The sequence below is a fragment of the Nerophis ophidion genome, linkage group LG02 (genome assembly GCF_033978795.1).
Source record: "Nerophis ophidion isolate RoL-2023_Sa linkage group LG02, RoL_Noph_v1.0, whole genome shotgun sequence".
NCBI lineage: Eukaryota > Metazoa > Chordata > Actinopteri > Syngnathiformes > Syngnathidae > Nerophis > Nerophis ophidion.
The window spans coordinates 26,494,982-26,521,579 of NC_084612.1; the positions used below are offsets into that span (position 1 = coordinate 26,494,982).

General features: G+C 39.5%; 1 protein-coding gene across 1 annotated transcript in view; it reads left to right on the forward strand.

Annotated features, from left to right (window-relative positions):
• Nucleotides 1–15,984: 15,984 nt before the first annotated feature.
• The window catches only part of LOC133538650 (ribosomal protein S6 kinase alpha-2-like), a 60,064-nt gene continuing 49,450 nt past the window's right edge, over nucleotides 15,985–26,598 (forward strand). Inside the window, exon 1 of the mRNA XM_061880337.1 lies at nucleotides 15,985–16,411. Within this exon, the coding sequence (XP_061736321.1) occupies nucleotides 16,160–16,411 (252 nt within the window). The 5' untranslated portion in view covers nucleotides 15,985–16,159. The remainder of the gene's footprint in view (nucleotides 16,412–26,598) is intronic.

The window sequence follows — 26,598 nt, forward strand, 5'->3', positions numbered from 1 at the left end:
ATCCATTTCACAGTTTTTTGTTTTTTTAACTTAGCCATTAACCAATTTGATTTAAATTTTAAATCAATTAACTGTGTAGCCCTCATCACGTAATGGTTAGATATTGTCACAATTAACAAAAGTGTTGGGCTTAAATCAAGGGTGTCAAACTCATTTTGGATCGGGGGCCACATGGAGAAAAATCTACTCCCAAGTGGGCCGGACAGGTAAAAACACAGCACGATAACTTAATAATAAAGACAACTTCAGATAATTTTTTTTGTTTAAAGATAGAAAAAGCACATTCTGAAATGTTTTGAATAAACGACGTTATTCTGACCGGGCTTAATGTAAAGCCCCGTTCATATGCTCGGGCGGTGACCGCCAATGGTGGAGAGGAGCCCGGGAATTTGGACATCTCCTCAGTGAGACAAGTAGCAACGTTCATGGAGTCCAAGGGTATACTCATGGACATTGCAACTGTAGAAGCTTGCCACCCACTCCATAAGAAGAAGGATGGATCGGCACCAGTAATAATAATGAGGTTCGTCAATAGAAAATATAAAACTGCATTACTAAAACAACGGAGGAAGTTAAAAGGAACATTTAACAAAGAATAACGCAGACATTGCCAGAAAAGCATGTAGCCTAAGAAAACAAGGCAAAATACAACAAACAGACAGCAAACTGCAAAATATTTATTAAAGGGGAACGTTATCACAATTTCTGAAGGGTTAAAATCAATAAAAATCAGTTCCCAGTGGCTTTTTTTATTTTTCGAAGTTTTTTTCAAAATTTTACCCATCACGCAATATCCCGAAAAACGACTTCAAAGTACCTGATTTAACCGTCGTTATATCCACAGCGTGACCACACAGAAACAAACATGGCGGATAGCACAGAAAGTTATAGCGATATTAGGTCGGATTCAGACTTGGATTTCAGCGCCGTTGAGCGATTCAACAGATTACGCATGTATTAAAACGCATGGTTGGAGTGTAGAGGCAAGTACCGAAAACAAAATTAAAGAAGTAACAGAAAGTTTTGTGCCACATCACGACAGAGAGCGGCACGGGAGGAAGCACAGACGAATTCGGCGATCGCCTTCCAACCAACGATTGTTATGTGTTTGTTTGGCAATAAATGTGGGTGGAGGGAAAGGCTGGATGCAAATATAGCTACAAATGAGGCATGATGATGCAATATGTACATACAGCTAGTCTGAATAGCATGTTAGCATCAATTAGCTTACAGTCATGCCGTGACCAAATATGTCTGATTAGCATACTCCACATAAGTCAATAACATCAACGAAATCACAAAGGTGAGTTTCGTTGACTTTATCGTTGGAAATGCATCTGCTTTGAGTGTCGCAGGATATCCACACATTCTTGCCATCTCTGTCGTAGCATAGCTGTCGTCGGTAAAGTGTGCAGAACAAACAAAGGACTTTCGCATCTTTTGACCACTGGTGCAACTTGAATCCGTCTTTGTCCGTGTTGTTACACCCTCCGACAACACACCGACGAGGCATGATGTCTCCAAGGTACCGGAAAACAGTCGAAAAAACGGAAAATAACAGAACTGATTTGACTTGGTGTGTGTAATGTGTTTGTGAAAATGGCGGGTCGCTTCACGATGTGACGTCACGGGTGAAAGGTCATCGCTCCGACAGGCGAACAATTGAAAGCCGTTAAAATCGGCCAATTCACCCTTATAGAGTTCGGGAATCGGTTAAAAAAACATATGGTCTTTTTTCTGCAACATCAAGGTATATATTGATGCTTACATAGGTCTGGTGATAATGTTCCTCTTTAAACTAAATGGACCACCAGAGGAAGCAAGAGTAATAGTCATAAGGAAAATGGCAGAGCTGGATAAATATCAATAACGATAAATAAATTAAACACAACCATGACACAAACAAACAATAATCAATCAGAAAGAGAATTTATAACCTTTTCCAGCATTGATCATAACGGGACAGAATTGGACAGTTCTATTGATCCAGACACACATTTTTTTTCTCACATGGACAATAATTGTTGATATTAAACAGAAGTACAATTCAACACCAACATTAATTCCAAAAACAAACTCTCAATTATTCATATCAACTGCGGAAGCTTATATGCCAATTTTAACAATATGAAATCATTTTTGGAACAATTTAAAGAACCTTTTAAAATTATTGCTGTATCAGAGACATAGTAGGATACAAAAAAAAGGAATGGACTATGGACTAGAAGGATATGAACTCAATTATATTAATAGATTAAATAAGAATGGAGTCGTTGAGTTGTTATTTATGTGATGGAGGACTTCGATTAAATAGTGGCAAAAAAACATGTCACTAGCTATTGACAATGTTTTAGAGTGTATAACCATTGAGATATGTCATGAAAGAAGTAGAAAAGTATTGATCAGTTATATATATAGAACACCCAACTCAAGTATTGAAAGATTTGAAGACTGGATTAAGGGAACTTTCAATGGAATCTGTCAAAAAGTACTTTTTTTATGTGGAGACTTCAATATAGATCTTTTGAACCCCAATAAGCAAAAGTCCATTAATGATTTCATAGATACAATGTATAGTCCAAGTTTGTATCCCCAAATCACAAGGCTAACCAGAATTGCAAGTCACAGTGCTACACTAATTGATAATATCTTCACTAATGTCTTTGATAATAACAGCACAAGTGGACTGTTAACAACCGACATCAGCGACCATCTGCCAGTTTTTACTATTTATGATGGGAATTACACGAAGAAGAACATTGACAAAAAGACATTTCAAAGACTATGCACAGAGGAAATAATAATTTCCTTCAAGGAGGATCTGAGGAAACAAACTTGGGACAATGTATACAATAAAGATAATGTAGATGATGCATTTGGGATTTTTTTCAACACCTTTCTAACACTATGATAAACATTGTCCTTGGAAAGAACTTAGTAAGAAGCAAAAGAAAAACAACCAACCATGGATGAAAAAAGAACTGAGAAATGCGTGTCACAAAAAAACACATTATATCGAGTATTAATAACACAGAGATCTATAGAGGCAGAAACTAAGTATAAGAAATATAAAAACAAGCTAATTGGTATACTACGAACATCTAAGAGGGAATACTACAGTCAATTATTAAACAAGAACAGAAACAACATGAGAGCAACATGGGGCATCCTAAATAGCATCATTAAAAATGGTGCTAGAAAGATTACCCACATTACTTTCTAGGTGGAAATACAAAAAATTACAATATGAACCAAAAAGTTGAACGTTTTAATGATTACTTTGTCAATATCGGAAAAAATCTGGAACAAAGAATTCCAAATGCAGATGATGGGTCAGTTGAGAACTTGAGTGAGCACATAGACAGAAATCCCAATTGCATGTTTCTTAAGAAGGTAACAAAAGAAGAAGTAATCAAAATTGTAAATCTAAGACCTCAACCGACTGTCATGGAATAGATATGGTAATGATAAAAAAGGTTACAGAAGACATTTCAGAACCTCTGACATACATCAGTAACGTATCATTTCTAACCGGCAAATTCCCTGACAAAATGAAAATTGCAAAAGTTGTACCAATTCATAAGAATGGAAACATACACCAGTTCACTAACTACAGACCAGTTTCATTACTTCCACAATTCTCCAAAATCATGGAAAAACTATTCAATAGCCGATTAGATAAATGTATCAACAAAAGTGGGACGCTCGTGGAGAACCAATTTGGATTTAGAGCAAATATCTCAACATCAATAGCATTAATCAAAATAACAGAGGAAATTACCAATGCAATAGATGGTAAAGAATGTGCGGCCGCAGTATTTGTGGATTTAACAAAAGCATTTGAGACAATTAATCATGATATTTTAATACAAAAACTAGAACGATATGGCATCAGAGGTTTGGTATTGAACTGGGTAAGAAGCTATTTAACCAACAGGAAGATGGGTAAAAATATGTCAACAAGGCTAGATATATCTTGTGGCGTACCCCAGGGATCAATACAGGGACCAAAATTGTTTAATCATTATATAAACAACATTTGTAAAATCACAAAGGACTTGAAGTTAGTTTTATTTGCAGACAACACAGCTGCTTTCTGTTCAGGAGAGAACACACAGAAGATAATACAAATAATAACGGAAGAAATTAACACATTTAAAAAATGGTTTGATAAAAACAGACTATCTTTGAATCTCAGTAATACTAACAGTAGAAAGGAGCATCAGACACAAATACAAATAGACGGAGTAGATATTGAAAGGATAAAAGAAACCAGATTTTTGGGAGTATTAATAGATGATAAAATGAACTGGAAATCTCATATACAAAACATACAACATAAGGTGGCAAAAAACATTTCAATAACGAATAAAGCAAAATACGTCCTGGGCCAAAAATCACTTCATATTCTCTACTGCTCACTATTGTTACCATATCTGAGTTATTGTGCAGAAATATGGGGAAACAACTACAAATGTGCGCTACATTCGTTAACTATGTTACAAAAAAATAAATTAGAATAACACATAATGTTGGATATAGAGAACATACAAACCCTTTATTTATTGAGTCAATTTAATTAAAGTTTGGTGATTTGTTAAAATTGAAAAAAGCTAAAAGGATGTACAAAGCAAATTATAACCTGCTAACCAAAGAATGTACAACAATTCTTCTCAACTACAGAGGAGAAATATAACCTTAGAGGAAAATCTAATTTAAAACATTTGTATGCACGTACAACACTTAAAACATTTAGCATATCAGTATGTAGAATTAAATTATGGAATGGATTAAGTAAATAAGTTAAACATTGTACTGATATTGTCATGAGGGTAGCGCATAGTGATGCACGTTTTGTGCACCCCAAGATGCAAGGAGACCAATTGGACTGGAATAGCAGATAAGAGCTTGATTTAATACAAAAATTAATAGCACTGGTACAAAAATGGACAGAAATAAACAAAAGAAAACGCGTGCCAAATGCACGGGAAGCTAAGCTAAAACTTAGCAGAGTCTAGAGTCCAAAAGGGATGTGCCGAGCGCACGGGAAGCTAAGGAGGAACTTAGCACAGAAAACAGGAACGTCTCGTGCAAGTCTCTTACCACAAACAAAGGATCAAGACTTAACAAAGGGAGAAGGCAGGCTAAAATAGGGAAGTAATAAATTACCAGAGGTGCGCGTCAAAAACAAGAGCAGGTGGAACAAATGCGAATTCATGATAACCAGATTAGGAAGTGCAAAAACTAGGAATCGAAAGAGTCCAAAACAAACCGAGAATACAAAAGGACTCAAAAAAATCGACATCAAAATGTGATCCAGGAAGCGGATCACAACAGATATGATCCAGTTTAAGAGGCTGTTCAAATTAATAGTGCTTAGAAAGTACAAAGAAGAAGAACACTTTCAACCTTATTGAAAATAAGATATTCTTCATCTCAGTATGTTAAAATTGACTGGATTAATTAATTACATATGACAAAACTGTTGTAATACTCATTCACGGATGTCATTTACTATTTTACTATAAAAAAGGTCAGTACATGAATGTATATGTTTGTAAACGCTCTGACGTGGGAAAGGGGTAAGATTAAATAAGCTTTGCTTCTTCTTACTCCTTTTCGGACATGATGTAATGTGAAATGATATGAAATTGTCTGATGTATTATGTTGTAAGTATGTTGATGTTCGAAATAAACTAAGAAAGAAAGAAAGAAATTGTACAAATCATGATGTTGTTGTTGTTTTTTTTACACATATATACAGTTAATAGTATTCTATCTTTATTTGTCGTTATTCCTACTTTCTGAACAAATTATGTGATAATGTTCATCAGTCACCTCATTGGTGGTAATTTTCAATATATCAAAATAACAAAATAATATCAAAATCAAATTACAGAATGTTATTTATGTAGTTTGAATATTTTCCTCGACTTCATGTGTTTTTTTTGTTTTTGTTTTTTACATATATAGCATAATCTACAAAGATACAAAGAATTGCTACTGTGACATCTAGTGGACACATTTAGAAGAGCTGTTTCTTTCAATCAAAAATTTCAGCTCATTTTTAAACTTAGCAAACTCACCCCACTGTCATGACGCAGAGTCGAACCCATGACTCCACGGCGGCGGGCCTCTCCTCTGTCAATACACCAGGACTTGCCTCCGCTGACAGCATGCTCAGACACATCCCCGCTCATGCTGAGCGCAGCACGCCCACGCAGCAACAAGCCTGCACTCAATCAATAATCGACACACCTGATCTTAATGAAAGGGAGCGGCATAAAGACCAGCAGACCCGAGGAACCATTGCCAAAACGTCGCTATCTTCCCATGACTCTCCTGTCTTCCGTGATCGTACCTTGCCTCTCGACATCCATCCGGATTCCTAACTGCCTTCCTCGATCCACGACCTCCCTGCTCGGACCCAGACCACGCTGCCTCGCTCCTGCCCCCGACCTCTTGCCTGCTCACGAACTGCCTCTTTGCCTTGCCCCTCTGGATTCGACGATGGATACAACCAACACTCACAGACAACAAACCCTGGTAACATTTACATTATTAATATTACACATAGTCAACTCTCATTCACTTACAGTGGCATACACACTCCATGTAATCATCAAAGGTTTAAGTAAACCTTGTGAACCGTAGTTGTGCCCTGATTGTCGCCTGCTTCCCTCCTCTGTACACAACACCCGCGGGCCGCATAAAACCTGTACGTTTGACTTAAATACTGGAGAGAGTTTATAAACACTCAAATTAAACACAAATTCCTAACATTTTGAACAATTGTTAATAACCTTTTCATTTTAAAGTGAAGAGCCGCGACCCCAAAAAGGGAATAAGCGGTAGGAAATGGATGGATGGAGGAGATGAAACTAAATAACCATTTCTTATGTCCTTAAGTTGTAGCAGTTTCATTATTTTTCATGATTTGAAAGTTATATTAATCTATTTTATAGAAGATGCTTTTATTCTTACCTGTCAAATAAACTTAAATATATATTATATGTATTCATATAATATTTTATATATCATGTATTCCCATTGCATGTTCTCCCTGTGACTGCGTGGGTTCCCTCCGGGTACTCCGGCTTCCTCCCACTTCCAAAGACATGCACCTGGGGATAGGTTGATTGGCAACACTAAATTGGCCCTAGTGTGTGAATGTGAGTGTGAATGTTGTCTGCCTATTTGTGTTGGCCCTGCGATGAGGTGGCGACTTGTCCAGGGTGTACCCCGCCTTCCGCCCGATTGTAGCTGAGATAGGCGCCAGTACCCCCCGCAACCCCAGAAGGGAATAAGCGGTAGAAAATGGATGGATGGATATCATGTATTCCTATTGCATGTTCTCCCTGTGACTGCGTGGGTTCCCTCCGGGTACTCCGGCTTCCTCCCACTTCCAAAAACATGCACCTGGGGATAGGTTGATTGGCAACACTAAATTGGCCCTAGTGTGTGAATGTGAGTGTGACTGTTGTCTGTCTATTTGTGTTGGCCCTGCGATGAGGTGGCGACTTGTCCAGGGTGTACACCGCCTTCCGCCCGATTGTAGCTGAGATAGGCGCCAGCACTCCCCGCAACCCCAAAAGGGAATAAGCAGTAGAAAATGGATGGATAGATGTATTCCTATACTATATGTAAAACAATCATGTCTGAAATATAATGTAAAGCATGATTTTGAAATACATTGAAAGCATCAAGTATATAATTCCAATTATGCTTCCTTTTAATTTGAATTTTTGAAGTGTGATTTTACTTTCTGCTCGCAACCTCATTTCACATTTCAAATTGGATTTGGGGAGACATCAATTCAATTCTAATTTTGCACAAGCCTTTTAGGAAGGCCAACTTCATGACAGAGCTGATAGATGGTAGAGAGTATAGGAATTAAATGGAAAGTTGTGGTTGCTGAGTGTAGGATTGCACTGATGCCTTTATCCAGCCTGTCTGTCTGCATGCAGTGTGTACATGGATATTATTATCGTTATCGCCTTACATAGCTTTAATCCTACCTGGACAAAGACACCCGGCCCTTAATCCTGCATCTCCTCCTCCTTCGTACAGTATCTCGCAAAATTGAGTACACCTCTCACATTTTAGCACCCATTTATTATTATACTACAGTAAATCTCCTCAAGGGACAACACAGAAATGAAGCTTGGATGCAACTAAAGTCTAGTCAGTGTACAGCTCATATAGCAATATAGATTTACTGTCCACTGAGAATGACTCAACATACAGCCATTATTGTCTAAATGGCTAGCATCCAAGGAAAGTGTGTCTTGCCTACGATCAAGAATGATGGGTGTCGCTTCATGGTGCGGGGCAGCATGAGTGTTGCCGGTACAGGGGATCTGCAGTTCACAAAGAGGAAACATGAAGTCCAGATAACAATGGTGCTCACACAAAATATAGATACTTTAGACCAGTTATTCTCAAACTATGGTACTTGTGCTACTAGTGGTACACTGGCTCCATCTAGTGGTACATATGTAGCATAATCTACAAAGATAAAAATAATTGCTACTGTGACATCTAGTGGACACATTTAGAAGAGCTGTTTCTTTCAATCAAAAATTTCAGCTCATTTTTATACTTGGCAAACTCATCCCACTGTCCTGACGCAGAGTCGAACCCGTGATTCCTCGGCGGCGGGGGCCTCCTCTGTCAATACACCAAGACTCTCCTCCGCTGACAGCATACTCAGACACATCCCCGCTCATGCTGAGCGCAGCACGCCCACGCAGCAACAAGCCTGCACTCAATCAATAATCGACACACCTGAACTTGATGAAGGGAGCGGCATAAAGACCAACAGACCCGAGGAACCATTGCCAGAACGTCTGTATGTTCCCATGACTCCCGTGTCTTCCGTGATCGTACTTTGCCTCTTGACATCCATCCGGATTCCTAACTGCCTTCCTCGATCCACGACCTCCCTGCTCGGACCCAGACCACGCTGCCTCGCTCCTGCCCGCGACCTCTTGCCTAGATTCGATGAAGGATACAACCAACACTCACAGACAACAAACCCAACAACCAGTTATTCTCAAACTATGGTACTTGTGCTACTAGTGGTACACTTGCTCCATCTAGTGGTACAACAAATAATCACTTGATTACAGTTCGAGATGCCACCTCAGTAGAAGCATTTAAGTCTCACCTTAAAACTCATTTGTATACTCTAGCCTTTGAATAGACTCCCTTTTTATACCAGTTGATCTGCCGTTTTGTTTTCTTTTTTTCCTATGTCACACTCTCCCATGTGGAGGGGGTCAGGTCCGATGGCCATGGATGAAGTACTGGCTGTCCAGAGTCGGGACCCAGGATGGACCGCTCGTCCAGTGTTGGGACCCAGGATGGACCGCTTGCCTGTGTATCGGCTGGGGACATCTCTGCGCTGCTGATCCGCCTCCGCTTGGGATGGTTTCCTGCTGGCTCCACTGTGGACGGGACTCTCCCTGCTGTGTTGGATCCACTTTGGACTGGACTCTCGCGGCTGTGTTGATCCAATATGGATTGAAGTCTCACAGTATCATGTTAGACCCGCTCGCCATCCATTGCTTTCGGTCCCCTAAAGGGTGGGGGAGTTGCCCACATATGTGGTCCTCTCCAAGGTTCTCATAGTCATCAGTGTCACCGACGTACCACTGGGTGTGAGTTTTCCTTGCCTTTATGTGGGCCTACCGAGGATGTCGTAGTGGTTCGTGTTCTTGTCTGTGCAGCCCTTTGAGACACTAGTGATTTAGGGCTATATAAGTAAACATTGATTGATTGATTGATAAAGTACAGTGTTTTATTTTCCTATAATCAAACAAAGTGTTACTGTTCAAACTGTGTATAATGTTACAGTCACCAATAATATTAATTATACTTATTAATAAAACTTTGCCTTGCTTTTAATGAACATTTAGTCACACTATGCTACTCTATTTTAATGTTGGTCATTATGGCAGTACTTGAAGAGCTATGTGTTTTCTGAGTGTTACTTGGTAAAAAAAAAAAAGTTTAAGAAACCACTGCTTTAAATGGGTAGTACTTGTATGGCGCTTTTCTACCTTTTTTTTTTAAGGAACTAAAAGCACTTTAACACTATTTCCACATTCACCCATTCACACACTGATGGCAGGAGCTGCCATGCAAGGCGCTAACCAGGACCCATCTGGAGCAAGGGTGAAGTGTCTTGCTCAAGTACACAACGGACGTGACTAGGATGGTAGAAGGTGGCGATTGAACCAGGAACCCTCAGATTGCTGGCACGGCCACTCTCCCAACTTCGCCACGCCCTCCCCTAAGCTCAATTTGGACGTGCGAGGTGTTGCCAACGACAAAATGTTGACTAAAGTGGAACCTCAATTTCTGATAACCTCATTGTGCGAACATTTTGACATAGGTTTTATAGACAGCTTAAAAATATGCTTTGTTGTACAAACCTTGTTCCGGTGTACAAACGTTTCATTCGCCCATTGTGGCGAATGAAACTACTTGAAAAAATGTAGTAAGCTAAGCTACAACTTACTCTCGATTAAATGTAGCAAGCTACACTACAAGCTACACTGCAAAAGTAGCTTGCTACATCAAAGCTACATTTAACGGTATTTATATCTATGGGCCCACATGTCAATCAATCTGACCAATCATAATGTAACTGAGAGTGTACAAATGGACCCAATAAGGGTCATTTACTATTAACTATCTGTCATTTAGGTTTCCTGGACATCATTTTCATCACTAAAGGCAAAATCTAATCTGCGGGAGAGAATTCCTCCGCCATTTTCAAGTAAGTTTTTTTATTTTTTGAATCGTCAGCTTGAAGCGTCCCTCTGTCTCCGACTCCCTGGTCGTCATGTGACAAGAGTGTGTGTCTGTTACGATTTTGCTTCCTGTTTTGATGACTCACCTTTTTTTGACTCTGATTGGCCAATCTGTAATGTTTCACCCTAACCTTAGCCAATTGTGACTCATCATACGAACACCAACCAATCACATCATGGATTTTCTCCGTATTTGTTGTCAATAATCTAGGTGATTGTATTTTCTCCGTATTTTCTTTGCCCTGGATTCACAGTTCAGTTGTTCTTTTTTTTTTCTTTTTTTTTAGCTTTTAGCTTTGATGTAAGCTACCTCGCTACATGGGTCTAAAAGTAGCTAAGCTACAGGAAAACCAGAAATTCTGGGAAATCTAGGAATTTTTCAGGGGAAAGCCAGTGATCCTCGAATAGGCTGAACAGTTTGAAGTCGGACAGTTTTGAATCGGATGAAAAATGTGGAAGGTTATTCTATTATGTGTTATATGTCTTTTATGTTGCATGATTGCACCAAGAAAAATTCCTAGTTTGCGAACCTGCTCTCAAATGATGGCAATAAAAACTATTCTGATTCTGAGGTAGAGCAATGCCAAAATCTGGAGAAGAAGAAGATGAAGAAGTTGAATAAATAGATGAATTTTGGTGTAGAAAAGCATATGTGTGAATGCTTTAGAGCATTCACACAATAATAAATACAGTTGTGATCAAAATTATTCAACCCCCACACAATTTTGGTATTTTAGCAAGTTGGACATTTATACCGTATTTTGTTTATAGTCATATCAAATAAAGATGCATTAAATAGACAAATGCAACTTGAATTACAACATTATATTTTGTAACATACCAAACATTGGAATTTTTCTTAATATCTCATTGACAAAATTATTCAACCCCTTGAAGATCATAACACTTACGAACATAATTTGAATAAGGTCTTTTCAATCAGATGTTGAAAACACCTGTAGATGTGATTAGAACCATAACGAGCAACAATAAAACTGATTGAAAAAGACTGTGACGCTTAGCTTCTTGTAGATGGTCAATGGTGTATATGCAACATGGTGAAGTACAGGGAGTGGTCAAAGAAGTCAAGAGAGGAGGTAATTTCTCTTCATAAGAAAGGATATGGATATAAGAAAATAGCAAAGACATTACACACTCCAAGAGACACACTTGGGAGCATAATTTGCAAGTTTAAAGCTAAAGGCACAGTGGAAACACTACCTGGGCGTGGTAGAAAGAGGATGCTGTGTGCAGTACAGTGGTGAAAAACCCCCGGGTAACAGCTGAGGAACTATAACAGGACATTGCAGAGGGGGGAACGCAAGTTTCGTCCCAGACAATAAGGCGCGCACTACGAGATGAAGGCCTCCATGCCAAAACTCCCAGGCGCACCCCACTTCTGACTACCAGGCACAAGAAAAATAGACTCCAGTATTCCAAAAATCATCTGGACAAACCCCAAAGGTTTTGGGAAACTGTTCTATGGAGTGATGAGACAAAACTGGAACTCTTTGGGCCTATGAATCAACGTTGTGTCTGGAGGAGAACAAATTAAGCTTACAATGAGAAGAACACCTTGCCTACTGTTAAGCATGGTGGGGGGTAATCATGCTCTGGGGCTGTTTCTCTGCTTCAGGTACCGGGAATCTCCAGCACGTTCAAGGCATTATGAATTCTATTTCTTACCAGGATATATTAGCTTCAAATGTCATAAAGTCAGTGACGAAGCTGATACTTGGGAGATGTTGGACCTTCCAACAGGACAACGATCCCAAGCATACCTCCTAATCAACATCAGAGTGGTTGCAGAAGAAGGGCTGGAAGACTCTGGAGTGGCCTTCACAGTCGCCAGACCTAAATCCGATAGAAAACTTGTGGTGGGACTTGAAGAAGGCAGTTTCAGCACGCAAGCCCAAGAATATGAATGAACTGCAGGCCTTTGCCCAAGAGAAATGGGCTAAAATACCTGTAGATCGTTGCAAGAAGCTTGTGTCCGGTTATGTATCACGTTTGAAGGATGTCATTACTGGCAAAGGGTGTTCTACTAAGTACTAAAGATGCATCTCACTAGGGGGTTGAATCATTTTGTCAATGAGATATTAGTAAAAATGTCCTTTTTTGGTATTTTGTAAAATACAGTGTTACAATTTAAGTTGCATTTGTCTATTTAACACATCTTTATTTGATATGACTATAAACAAAACACGGAGTAAATGTCCAACTTGCTAAAACACCAAAATTGTGTGGGGGTTGAATAATTTTGATCACAATTGTAAATGCATTTTGGTGTGGTTAACCATATGTGTAAATGCTCCAAATGGTTGCCTTTCAAAACACCCATGAGGTCACCTAACAGGCATTAAACAAAATCACAACAAACAATTCCCTGGACACTTGACCCAGGTGTAGTGTCACAGTCCTGATTTACCCCCTTTGCCATCACCACATGACCCCACCCCCCACCCAGTGGTTATGTAACACTGCAGCTATGCAAAGCTGCTGACATGACAGATCCCTGCACATGCATACGCACACTCATACCCAGCATGACTCAATATGATTGATTGGAACAATTGATTGACGTTATGTCACGGCTCTTGTCACATTATTTCCCATGCACTGCTCCTCTGGCCCATTTCACATTTTGATTAAAATGTCATGTTTTAATGCACTTAATTTATCCCTCCGTCGGTGTGAGGTTAAAATAGAAATGTATGCGGAGTGGTGGGGAGGGAAACAAGGTGACACCACGTGACCTCGCCAGCTGTTGCTGCATGCTGCTGGTGGGAAGAAGAGGGAGGGTGAGGAAGAAGAGGCAGGGGATAAACACACACACACACGCACACACATTCTTGTATTTGTTACATTCTTGAGACATCCGAAAAATGCCTACCTTTTTAAGACCACCCTTTCTAGATGTATAAAAACTTGTATTTACAACATCAATAACATATACATACTGTGCAAATATAAAAAAGGTATGCTTTTTTTGGGGGGGGGGTTCCGATTTTTTTTGTGTTTGTAATTGGTTTTAAAGTATGTCTCTATATACATATTTATTACATTTTTGAAATTAATTTTGGCCATCACACACAATTTTGGCCATCACACATCACAATTTTGCCCTCCCCCAGCCACCCACCCACCATCGCCACCCGGTGTGTGTGTGTGTGTGTGGGGGGGGGGTGTTCGAATGTTTTTATTTGTAATTGTTTTTTAATCTTCATTATTTACTTCAATTTATTACAGTATGTCTCTATATACATATTTATTTTATTTTTTTTAAATAAATTTAGGCCAAAATGGACGCATTTCCATTTTTTTTTTACACACACACTTGTTATTTTATATGTTGACCAGATGGGGAACACTTTTAAAACCGACACAGTCAATTTTTAAAAATCCCTCCTTTTTGGGACCACCCTCATTTTGATAGATTTCACCACCAGTGTTCCCAATGAGACATTCTCTATTAGATGCAATGGAATGCAGCTGAGATAGACTCCAGCCCAACTCGTGACCCTGAAAGGGACAAGTGGTAGTAAATGGATGGATGGATGGATGGGTTTTTCCATATTGGGACCATGATTTATGTCCTAACCTGTTCACCGGTCCTCATATGGAAGGTACTTTTCCTTGTTGACGTCTCAAGAAGGGTAGTAATATAAGAACACACACACACATTCTTGTATTTGTTACCTTCTTGAGACCTCCGAAAAATGCCTACCTCTTTAGGACCACCCTCCCTGGATATATAAAGACTTGTATTTACAACATTAATTATATATACAAATTATGCAGTTATAAAAATGGTAAGCTTTTAGTTTTTTTTTCCTTTTTTTGTTTGTAATTGTTTTTTAATATTCATTATTTACTTCAAGTTATTACAGTATGTCTTTATATACATATTTATTTTATTTTTTTAATAAATCTTGTCCAAAGGGGACACATTTTCATTTTCTACACAAACTTGTTATTTCATATGTTGACCAGTGAGGGAGCACTTTTAAAACCAACACACAGTCAATTTTTAAAAATCCCTCCTTTTTGGGACCACCTTAATGTTGATAGATTTCACCACCAGGGGCGCAAACGAGACATTCTCTATTAGATGCACTGTTTTTTCTGTATTGGGACCATGATTTAACCTGTTCACCGGTCCTTATACGGAAGGTACTTTTCCTTGTTGACGTCTCAAGATGGGTAGATATACAAGAACACACACACACATTCTTGTATTTGTTACCTTCTTGAGGCCTCCAAAAAATGGCTACCTCTTTAGGACCACCCTTTCTAAATATATAAAGACTTGTATTTACAACATTATTAGCAGTTATAAAAAAGGTAAGCTTTCAGTTTTTTGCTTTTTTTCCTTTTTTATTGTTTGTACTTGTTTTTAATCTTCATAATTTACTTTAATTTATTAAGTATGTCTCTATATACATATTTATTTTATTTTTTAATAAATTTGGGCCAAAGGGGACGCATTTCCATTTTTTCACACGCACACTTGTTATTTCATATGTCGACCAGAGGGGGAACACTTTTAAAACCAACGCAGTCAATTTTTAAAAATCTCTCCTTTTTGGGACCACCCTCATTTTGATAGATTTCACCACCAGGGTTCCCAATGAGACATTCTCTATTAGATGCAATGGAATGCAGCTGAGATAGGCTCCAGCACCACTCGCGACCCTGAAAGGGACAAGCGGTAGAAAAATGGATGGATGGATGAGTTTTTCCGTATTAGGACCATGATTTATGTCCTAACTTGTTCACCGGTCCTTATACGGAAGGTACTTTTCCTTGTTGACGTTTCAAGAAGGGTAGTAATACAAGAACACTCACACACATTCTTGTATTTGTTACCTTCTTGAGACCTCCGAAAAATGCCTACCTCTTTAGGACCACCCTTTCTAGATATATAAAGACTTGTATTTACAACATTAATAATATATACATACTATGCAAATATAAAAAAGGTAAGCTTTTAGTTTTTAGGGCTTTTTTCACGATTTTTCTGTGTTTGTAATTGGTTTTAAAGTATGTCTCTATATACATATTTATTACATTTTTGAAATTAATTTTGGCCATCACACACACACGCACGCACGCACGCACGCACGCACGCACGCACACACACACACACACACACACACACACACACACATTGTGTGCTGTCAGCACCCTTTGCCTGATTCAGCACACCAGATTTAAACTGGCCACCTCTTCTAGCACACACACACACACGCACGCACACGCACACGCGAGACAATACTGGGATTTGCAGCTCTGCGGAGAGGAAAGGAGCCGAGGAGTTAAACGATGGCCAAATTAAAATGTCACGCCGAGCGCGTCCACGCGGGACGCGCGCAGGTGCCGCGGTGCAATTAGAGAGGCGAACACGTTATCCGCTCCTCCGCGCGCGTTTACCTCCACGAGATGTCCTTCACGAACGGGATAGATGCGCAGGACTGATCGTTGCCATGGATACCAGCACGCGAAAATTCACAGTGCGGAGATGGTTCTCCATCTACCTGAAGAACAAGGCCGCCAGGAACAAGAACACGACGGGATTCTGCCAGCTTGAGGTGGGTCAAGGTTGATGGACCTCTGTAAAATGCATCCCATAATATTTGATGTGCACATTCATTCATTCATTCATTCATTCATATTTGGTGCACTATATCATATCATGTCATGCAGTGCCTTGCATTATGATAATGAAAACATTGCAGCTGAGATAGGCTCCAGCACGCCCAGTGACCCCAAAAGGGACAAGCAGTAGAAAATGGATGGATGGATAATGGTTTAAATTTTGTAAGGTTTATTGAATCCGCTTGTTTTGTTCCTCCTCTCCGTACTCTCATAAGACTTTAAACTTTGAAATTATTTAAAGGCCTACTGACACCCACTACTACCCACCACGCAGTCTGATAGTTTATATATCAATGATGAAATATTAACATTGCAACACATGCCAATACGGCCTTTTTAGTTTACTAAATTGCAATTTTAAATTTCCCGGGAGTTTCGTCTTGAAAACGTTGTGTAATGATGACGTGTACGCAGACGTCACAGGTTTTTAGGAAGTATGAGCGCTTCACACACACACAGCTAAAAGTCGTCTGCTTTAACGGCATAATTACACAGTATTTTGGAGATCTGTGTTGGTGAATCTTTTGCAATTTGTTCAATTAATATTGGAGAAGTCAAAGTAGAAAGATGGAGTTGGGAAGCTTTAGCCTTTAGCCACACAAACACACGGTGATTCCTTGTTTAAAATTCCTGGAGGTGAAACTTTACTATGGATCAGAGCGCGGTCAAGCCAACATGAATCATGACGGAATGTCAACCAGCAGGTTTCGGTGAGAAAATTGTGGTAAAGTACAAGTAAACCAGCAAAACTGAATTCAAAAGCAACTTTTCTTGCTTTGACTTTAACTCATTTTCAAGTTGAGTCGGGTGGGGCGCACAAGCCTGCCAATAGGCATTTTTTAAATATAAAATGGCTCGCAAATGTTGATCGTTTTTCATTGTTCTCTTAAATGAAAATGAATGGAAATGAATGGAATGGAAATGGAAATGATTTATTGTCAATTCTTAACATGCACAAGACACATGAGAAATGAAAAGTACATTTTCGGCACAGTCCTACTAAGAGCAGACATACGTTACAGGGAGACAAGACGGGACCGCCTACGGATCAACCATTTTTATGGCTCTCCTTAAAAAAGGTGGGAAAAAAGTGATATTGGAAAAGGAGGGGAAGAGTAAAAAAATATCATTCAAAGGCTGGTCCCGCGGGAAGGGGTCCAGGCTGAGTCCCAGGGAAAAAAAAACGTATTTGCAATGCACACATAAACACATTACATTTAATCACGACAACTCGCACAGAGGGGGGGGGGGGGGTTGGAGCCCAGGAAGGTCCCGAGGGGAACCGCCCTCACCAGAGGCAAGACAGAAAAACGCTTAAAAAAGCCATTCAAAAGAATTGACTCGTTCATGAACTCTACATCTCTATATTGTCAACAAATGATACAAAGCAGGTATTTATATTTCATATACTGCAGTCCTGGGTTCAATCCCAGGCTGGGGATCTTCCTGTGTGGAGTTTGCATGTTCTCCCCGTGACTGCGTGGGTTCCCTCCGGGTACTCCGGCTTCCTCCCACTCCCAAAGACATGCACCTGGGGATAGGTTGATTGGCAACAGTAAATTGGCCCTAGTGTGTAAATGTGAGTGTGAATGTTGTCTATCTATCTGTGTTGGCCCAGGGTGTACCCAGCCTTCCGCTCGATTGTAGCAGAGATTGGCACCAGCGCCTCCGCGACCCCAAAAGGGAATAAGCGGTAGGAAATGGATGGATGGATGGATGGATACTGCAAAATTTCATCCATCCACCAATTTTCTACCTCTTGTCCCTATTGGGGTCGCTGGAGCCTATTCCAGCTGCATTCGGGCGGGAGGCAGGTTAAACCCTGGACAAGTCACCACCTCATCGCAGGGCCAACACAGACAGACAACATTCACACTCACATTCACACTCTAGGGACCATTTAGTGTTGCCAATCAACCTATCCCCAGGTGCATGTCTTTAGGAGTGGGAGGAAGCCAGAATACCAGGAGGGAACCCACGCAGTCACGGGGAGAACATGCAAACTCCACACAGAAAGATCCTGAGCTCAGGATCAAACCCAGGACCTTCATATTGTGAGGCACATGCACTAACCCCTGTTCCACCGTGGGTAAATGCATAATGTTAATGCTCATACCTGGTGTTTGTACAAGTAAACCAGAAAATCTGAATTCAAAAGCAGCGTTGCTTCCTTTGACTTTAACTCATTTTCCAGTTAGGTCGGGTGGGGCACACGTAATTTTTTCAAAATATAAAATGGCTCGCAAATGCAGACCGCTTTTCATCGTTCACTCAAAAGAGCCATTCAAAATAATTGACTCGTTCACGAAAACCACATCTCTATATAATCAACAAATTGGGGTCGCTGGTGCCTATCTTAGCTGCATTCAGGCGGAAGGCGGTGTACACCCTGGACAAGTCTCCACCTCATCGCAGGGCCAACACAGATAGACAGACAACATTCACACTCACATTCACACAGTAGAGACAATTTAGTGTTGCCAATTAACCTATCCCCAGGTGCATGTCTGGATTTTGGAGGGAACCGGGGGAGAACATGCAAACTCCACACAGAAAGATCTCGAGCCCAGGATCAAACCCAGAACTTTCGTATTGTGCACTAACCCCTCTTCCACCGATGCAAAATGTCATCATCCTTTAGTGTTTACGTTTTGCTGACTATTTATTCAAATGACATGTTGATTGTAGCTGAGATAGGCGCCAGCGCCCCCCGCGACCCCAAAAGGGAATAAGCGGTAGGAAATGGATGGATGGATGTTGTTAACTATGGCCAAAATAGTTCTGTACCTTTGGGTTGTGCATCATTAAATTGTGTTTCAACTAAATATTTTGAGTTAGTAAAGTCTTAAAAAAAAAATGGGTTGGATTTTAAAGCATGCCGGTAGATACTGCAGCATTTTGTGTCATTTAGTCAGTTGTGGAAGGAGGCGTGAGGTCACTGCTGCTGTTGCTGCAGTGTTACAGATGTCGTAGTTGTTTGTCCAGGGTCCAGGGCACCTCAGCAAAGGGTTGTGACTGTTTTGCCTAAGAGAAAGAGAGGCAGACCTCACGGAAATTAAATCAGACAAGAGGAGCAAACAAGCAGGCAGGCGACTTGATAGATAAATGGATGCAGACAGATTGATTCAGTGGATGCCGTTGCACGGGGTGTCTATTTATAGCTCAGTGCAGGACAGAGTGGCACCATGCTGTTTGTGGCTCACTGTGTTTTAGGGTGTATAAATAGAAGAAAAGCACTTTTCCTGTAATGGGATACAAATGCGAATGATGGCGTCTCTGCTGACGCATGTATTTCATCTTGTTTGTTTACTAGCCAGGCTGCCGCTCAGCGTGTGTCATGTGATACATGAATGGCGCGAGTTCCTGCAAGGCAAGGAAAAAGTGGCAGAATAGCTTCCATGGAGCTCACATGTGTTCGTCAGGCTGATCGGGAATGAATGCAATCATGCGACCAGTGCAACTCAAGTTTTGTTCAGAGCCATTGTACTGCTCAATAACAGAACGAGAGTTGCATCGAGCATCACATCGTTTAATTGTGTGTGTGTGGGGAATGGTGGTGAACTTAAGTTACAGGACAAAAAATGAATACAGATATGATTAGTAGTTGTAATTCCCGAAGTTGATATGAAAGCCAGCCATAACAATAACAAAAAAATTGCATTAGCGCGGTGATTCTCAATTATTTTTTAGCACACCCCAGTGGATTAAAATATTGAGAACCTGATACAGTAGTATTTTTATTTGTGTGTGAAAACCACCGCAAGAGTTGCTGGCAACATAATTCTGCAAAAAATGATCAGATTATCAACATGGATTAATAAAATGAGTTTTGTTTCCAAGTAGGGCTGGGCGAAATATCTATATATAGGATGTATCGCAGGATTGTCTCTGTGCGATATTGAAAATTACTATATCGTAATATTCACTAATAACCACTAATAACCACTAATAACACAGTCAAAATGAAAGCTTGTTCCCATAGGCACCAAAAACTATTAATAATGTATAGACAAAAGTGTATATTATATATATTATTATATACATATAGTATTTATAAAGGTGTGTGTGTGTGTATATATGATGGATGTGTGTGTATTTTGGGTATATGCATGTGTGTATGTATGTGTATGTATTTGCTTATGTGTGTATATGTATGTATTGTATGTATATATATGTATATATATATATATATGTATATATATACATATATATATATGTATATATATACATATATATATATATGTAGGTGTGTGAAAAAAATCACACGACTACTTCATCTCTACAGAACTGTTTCATAAGGGGTTCCCTCAATCATAATCTCCTGATGATTGAGGGAACCCCTTATGAAACACCTACATATTGCGCTCTACCACGGTATCGAGCACTATTCTCTGGATAATCCAATCAAGACATATATATATATATATATATATATATATATATATATATATATATATATATATATATATATATATATGTATATATATACATATATATATATATATTTGTGTACATGTGTGTGTATATATATGTGTGTATGTGTATATACGTGTGTGTGCATACGTATATATGTAAGTGTGTGTGCATTTAAATGTATTATATATAGATAATCTATAGCGTCTACGCAGAAACCACTGAATTGAATTATATTATATATATTATTGTATTATATATTGTATGTATATATATATATATATATGTAGGTGTGGGAAAAAATCACAAGACTACTTCATCTCTACAGATCTGTTTCATGAGGGGTTCCCTCAATCATCAGGAGATTTTTTATTTTTTTTTTCCTGATGATTGAGGGAACCCCTCATGAAACAGATCTGTAGAGATGAAGTGGTCTTGTGATTTTTTCCCACACCTACATATTGCGCTCTACCACGGTATCGAGCACTATTCTCTGGATAATCCAATCAAGACATATATATATATATATATATATATATATATATATAGGGGTGGGATATAATAAGTTTACTTATTCCCACTCCCTTTTGAGCCCATCTTGACATCTACAAAAGATTAGTCACATGTAATGTTTACAATATAAGTGTAAATATAATGTATACATATATTTCTTTTGTATTTTATGTCATTCTTTTTTTTTGTTTGCATGGCTCAAAAAAAACTATTCATTCATTCATTCATTCGATTATATGTTCTCCCACAGATGCTTTGAGCTGCGTGCATTACATTACTTGCGTGTCTCACTCCTTCTCGTCTGTCCTTCTCAATGATACGGAAAACAAGCCCGCCTTCTTGCATACGTCACATACTGTCACAAGTCTAGCGTCATAGCTCTCGCCGATCAGCGAGGTAGCAGCATGGCTAACGTTAGCTGAGCCAGGTCGAGCAAGCGGAGCTTGTGACATTACGAGAGAGATGATGCGAAACTTATCACAAATGGAGGAAGAACAATAAATGCCCAACATAAAGAGCAGGGGATCCATCATCTGGCGGTGGTTTGGCTTCAAGTGGGAAGATATTCAGCAGACAACAGCAATATGCTGTTCAAGTATATGCTATAATGATTAAACTGTGTGATGACTGTATTATGCTGATAGTATATATTTGTACCATGAATTAATTAACGTGGACTCTGACTTAAACAAGTTGAAAAACTTATTCGGGTGTTACCATTTAGTGGTCAATTGTACGGAATATGTACTGTACTGTGCAATCTACTAATAAAAGTATTAATCAATCAATGCAAAGTATGCCGCAGAAGTGTTACTACAAAAAGGTAGCAACACTATTAATTTGTTCTTTCATTTAAAAAGTCACCTGTGAGAGAATGAAGAGTATTTATTAAATACAGTTTTGGTCAATTGACTTAGTTGTGATTTCCTTCTCTGCATGAAAGTTTAAAATGAGCATATATAATTGCAGTATGAAGAAGAATGTTTTAATGTATACACAGAAAATCATCATACTGCTGTGATTATATGCATCAAGTGTTCATTCAAGGCCAAGGCAAAATATCGTATTATTTATCGTATATCGCAATATGGCATAAAAATATCGCGGTATTAATAAAAGCCAATATCGCCCAGCCCTATTTCCAAGTTAAGGGGAACCTATCATAACTTTCCTCCGTTTTGACTTGTAAATATTGTCACAATTTTAGATACTTGTGCTAAACATAAAAATGTTCAGACATCCGGACAAGAGGTTGCACACAGTTTTGGATGCCTCTGTGTTTTGCGGCCATTTGTGACGTCACACATTGTCGGATGTACTTATTTTGGCATCCTCGTACTTGCTTTCCGAGTGCATGGCCCTCCTCTCTGTACCAAGACTGTTGCATGCTGTCTGCAGGCTCAATTATTATTCCGTCTTGTCTCATGCCCTCCTGACTGCTCTGATGGCTACAAAAGAAAAGTATTATTGTGTGTATATGTCCACAACATTTTACACGAGTAGTCAACATTGGCCGGATTAGCTGCTAAACTGCTGCTGAAAGACGGCAACATTGCGACATTAATACTTGGTTTGAGGAAACGTGTGACATGCAGTTACATAAATGCTGATAGGCACTGAAAGACCGTATAATAATGGCACCACTGCCCATGTAAACGGTAGTGGCCTTACTGAAAAAAGAAGAAGCGATCGGTGCTTCATTTGGGTGCAAAAATAAATGCAGACGAGGCTGCCTGCAACAAATGCATGGCGGTGATATTGTCCGATGCTCTTTTTATTGCTAAACTTAACATGGCAACAGCAGCCCTCATAACACTGTCAGCACCACAGCACCAGCCGTGCCAATAGTCACTACAAGATATATAATTTCGCATCCACAAACGCAAATTCACGCACAATTTACACCGAACCATAGCCAATAAATATTATCTAGACTAGTGTTCCCCAACTTTTTTTTACCATGGACCGGTTTAATGTAGACATTATTTTCAGGGTAAATAAAAAAAAAAACGGCAGCACGATGGAAGAGGAGTTAGTGCGTCTGCCTCATAATACAAAGGTCCTGAGTAGTCCTGGGTTCAATCCCGGGCTCGGTATCTTTCTGTGTGGAGTTTGCATGTTCTCCCTGTGACTGTGTGGGTTTCCTCCAGGTACTCCGGTTTTCTCCCACTTCCAAAGACATGCACCTGGGGATAGGTTGATTGGCAACATTAAATTGGCCCTAGTGTGTGAATGTGAGTGTGAATGTTGTCTGTCTATCTGTGTTGGCCCTGCGATGAGTGGGCGACTTGTCCAGGGTGTACGTCGCCTTCCGCCCGATTGTAGCTGAGATAGGCACAAGCGCCCCCGTGACCCCAAAGGGAATAAGCCGTAGGAAATGGATGGATGGATAAATAAAATTGAGCTGCATTTTTAAATGAAAGAAACAGCTGTTCTCAAGGTGTCCACTGGAAGTTGAAATAGTGATTCTGTTAGGCAAGCAAATGGTTTATACCGGGGTCAAGAAAGAGGTACACAGTAAAGCTGGGCTGCGGCTCCTCCCCATGGATCCAAATGGAACGTGAAACCTTCTGTTTTACATCTTTCAGTGGGTCAAAAAAGTATTTAGTCATCCACCGATTGCGCAAGTTCTCCCACTTAAAATGATGACAGAGGTCTGTAAATTTCATCATAGGTACACTTCAACTGTGAGAGACAGAATGTGAAAAAACACGACAAGTTGAGTTTATACCAAAAAGTTATATTTTGGTTTCGTCACACCTATTCATCATGTTTTGTTTTGTCATGTTATGTTTTGATTTTGGACATTCAGTCACGTTTCACACTTCCTGGTTTCGTTTGTTTCCATGCCAACCCATTGATTTTCACCTTCCCATCCTAGTCACGCCCCGTCCCTCAGCTCTCACACCTGTTTCTCATTACCACTGCTACTATTTAAGGATTTTACTTTCTGTCCATCAGTCTGGGATTTTTACATGTGCTTGCCTTCATGCCTTCACGATTACCTGCTACGCACCCTGCTATCCATGCCCCTTGTTTCGGTCACAGTAAGTGTTTTTGTTTTAGTTGTTCATAGTTCTGCCACAGTGCAAGTTTAAGTTTATAGTTTATCGTCTTTCATGCCATCGAGCAGTTGTTTTGTTTTCCCGTTTGTATTTTTTTAGCCACATTTTGTACCTCTTTGTGAGCGCCCTGAGTTTGTTTATTTTTGTATTTAGTGGTCAAATAAACAACCATGTACTTACACTCTCGTCTGGCTCGTCCCGTATCCTCTCTGCATCGAAGAAGCAAAAATAACCACAGTCCGGGCTTGACAGGTTTCATCTGACCACATGACATTCTCCCAATCCTCTGCTGTATCATCCATGTATCCATTTTGGTATAAACTCAACTTGTCGTGTTTGGAGGAAGAAGAATACTGAGTTGCATCCCAAGAACACCAGACCTACTGTGAAGCATGGGGGTGGAAACATTATGCTTTGGGGCTTTTTTACTGCTAAGGGGACAGGACGATTGATCCGTGTTAAGAAAAGAATGAATGGGTCCATGTATCGTGAGATTTTGAGCCAAAACCTCCTTCCATCAGTGAGAGCTTTGAATGGTTGACCAAATACCTTTTTTCCACCATAATTTACAAATAAATTATTAAAAATTCCTACAATGTGAATTCCTGGATTTTTTTTTCACATTCTGTCTCTCACAGTTGAAGTGTACCTATGATGAAAATCCCAGACCTCTGTCATCATTTTAAGTGGGAGAACTTGCACAATCGGTGGCTGACTAAATACTTTTTTTGCCCCACTGTATGCTTCGAACACATCGTGCTTTGTCACTCTCATTTCCACAAAATGCCTCTATCAGAAAAGAGAAAAGTGGACGCAGAGTGTTCCAAGAAAAATTATTATCCTACTATTTATTTACGGAGGTGAATGGGAGACCACATATATTTGTGAGCATGAGCATCAGTATAACAAAGCTACACTCAAGGCTCACGGACAAACACTTGAGTAACATCCTGAAATTTTCAGGAGTAAAATAAACAATTGTGAACCCCACACTGTACCTTGTTAAAGATCTGTGAAAATTCAAAGTGTGATTTACTACAATACTGTCTGTCTCTTAAGTTCATAAGTTTGGTTTGTTGAAATTGTTCATGCATTGCACAACTTTTATTTTTGAATAGATATACAGGGATGCCTCCAATGCAGGTTGTAACTCAGTCCTCTTGAATAGTTTCAACGTCAGTTTGTATGGTTTGTTGAGTTAGCACAGGATTAATAGATGGAAATGAAAAATCCAACATTTGATACCTAAAAATAGTTATTTAGTATTTATTTTGTAATGTGTTCCAATCCAGATATACTGTGACTTACCATTTATTGGTTTTATAGATACACTGAGACCAAGTGTAAGTTCATTGTGTTACTTGTAATCTTTGTGTTGTTTTTGAAATTGCACCAAATTTTTCTTCAAGATTTTCAACTAAATTGAAGTGTTTTGTTTGGAGGATTATTTGTTACATGTACATTTACTTGTTCTATTTTGGGCCAAAGTAAAACAAAAGAAACAATCCAAGGTTGTTGTAGTTTCATTTGTAAGTTATTATGCCATAATTTTATCAGTTCGGCCACGTGGGAATATATTTTCCTAAAAGTGGCCCCTTAGTTAAAATAAGTTTGGACAATTCAAGGCATTTGACTTCATGGAAATCATGTATTTTCTGTAAACACAATAAGGTACACAAAGACGTGGTTGAAAGTGTTTGGTGAGATTAAACTGTTGAAGCCTGATCATTGGGATGAAACTGTGATGATCCGTTGCCCTGATGCAAGCAGCTCCCTCAGCGGCCAATCAATGGAGGCCCTTTGCGCCAACAGCTCTTCGGCGTTCCGTGGTCGCCCGCCTCACCTGCCAGCTTACTCTTTCCTGATGGATTCCGGTACACTTGGCTTGGGGACCCACCACCAAGTCCTCCTTCTGCCCTCCTGTGACTTTTGAAATTGTTCTGTTTGCTTTTTCTGGGGACATCTGGAATGTGTCCTTAAGGGGTGGGGGGAAATGTGATGATCTGTTGCACGGATCATGTTTTGTTTTAGTTTAAGACTCCCTACTCAGTTGCCTAGTGGTTAGAGTGTCCGCCCTGATATCGGTAGGTCGTGAGTTCAAATCCCGGCCGAATCATACCAAAGACAAT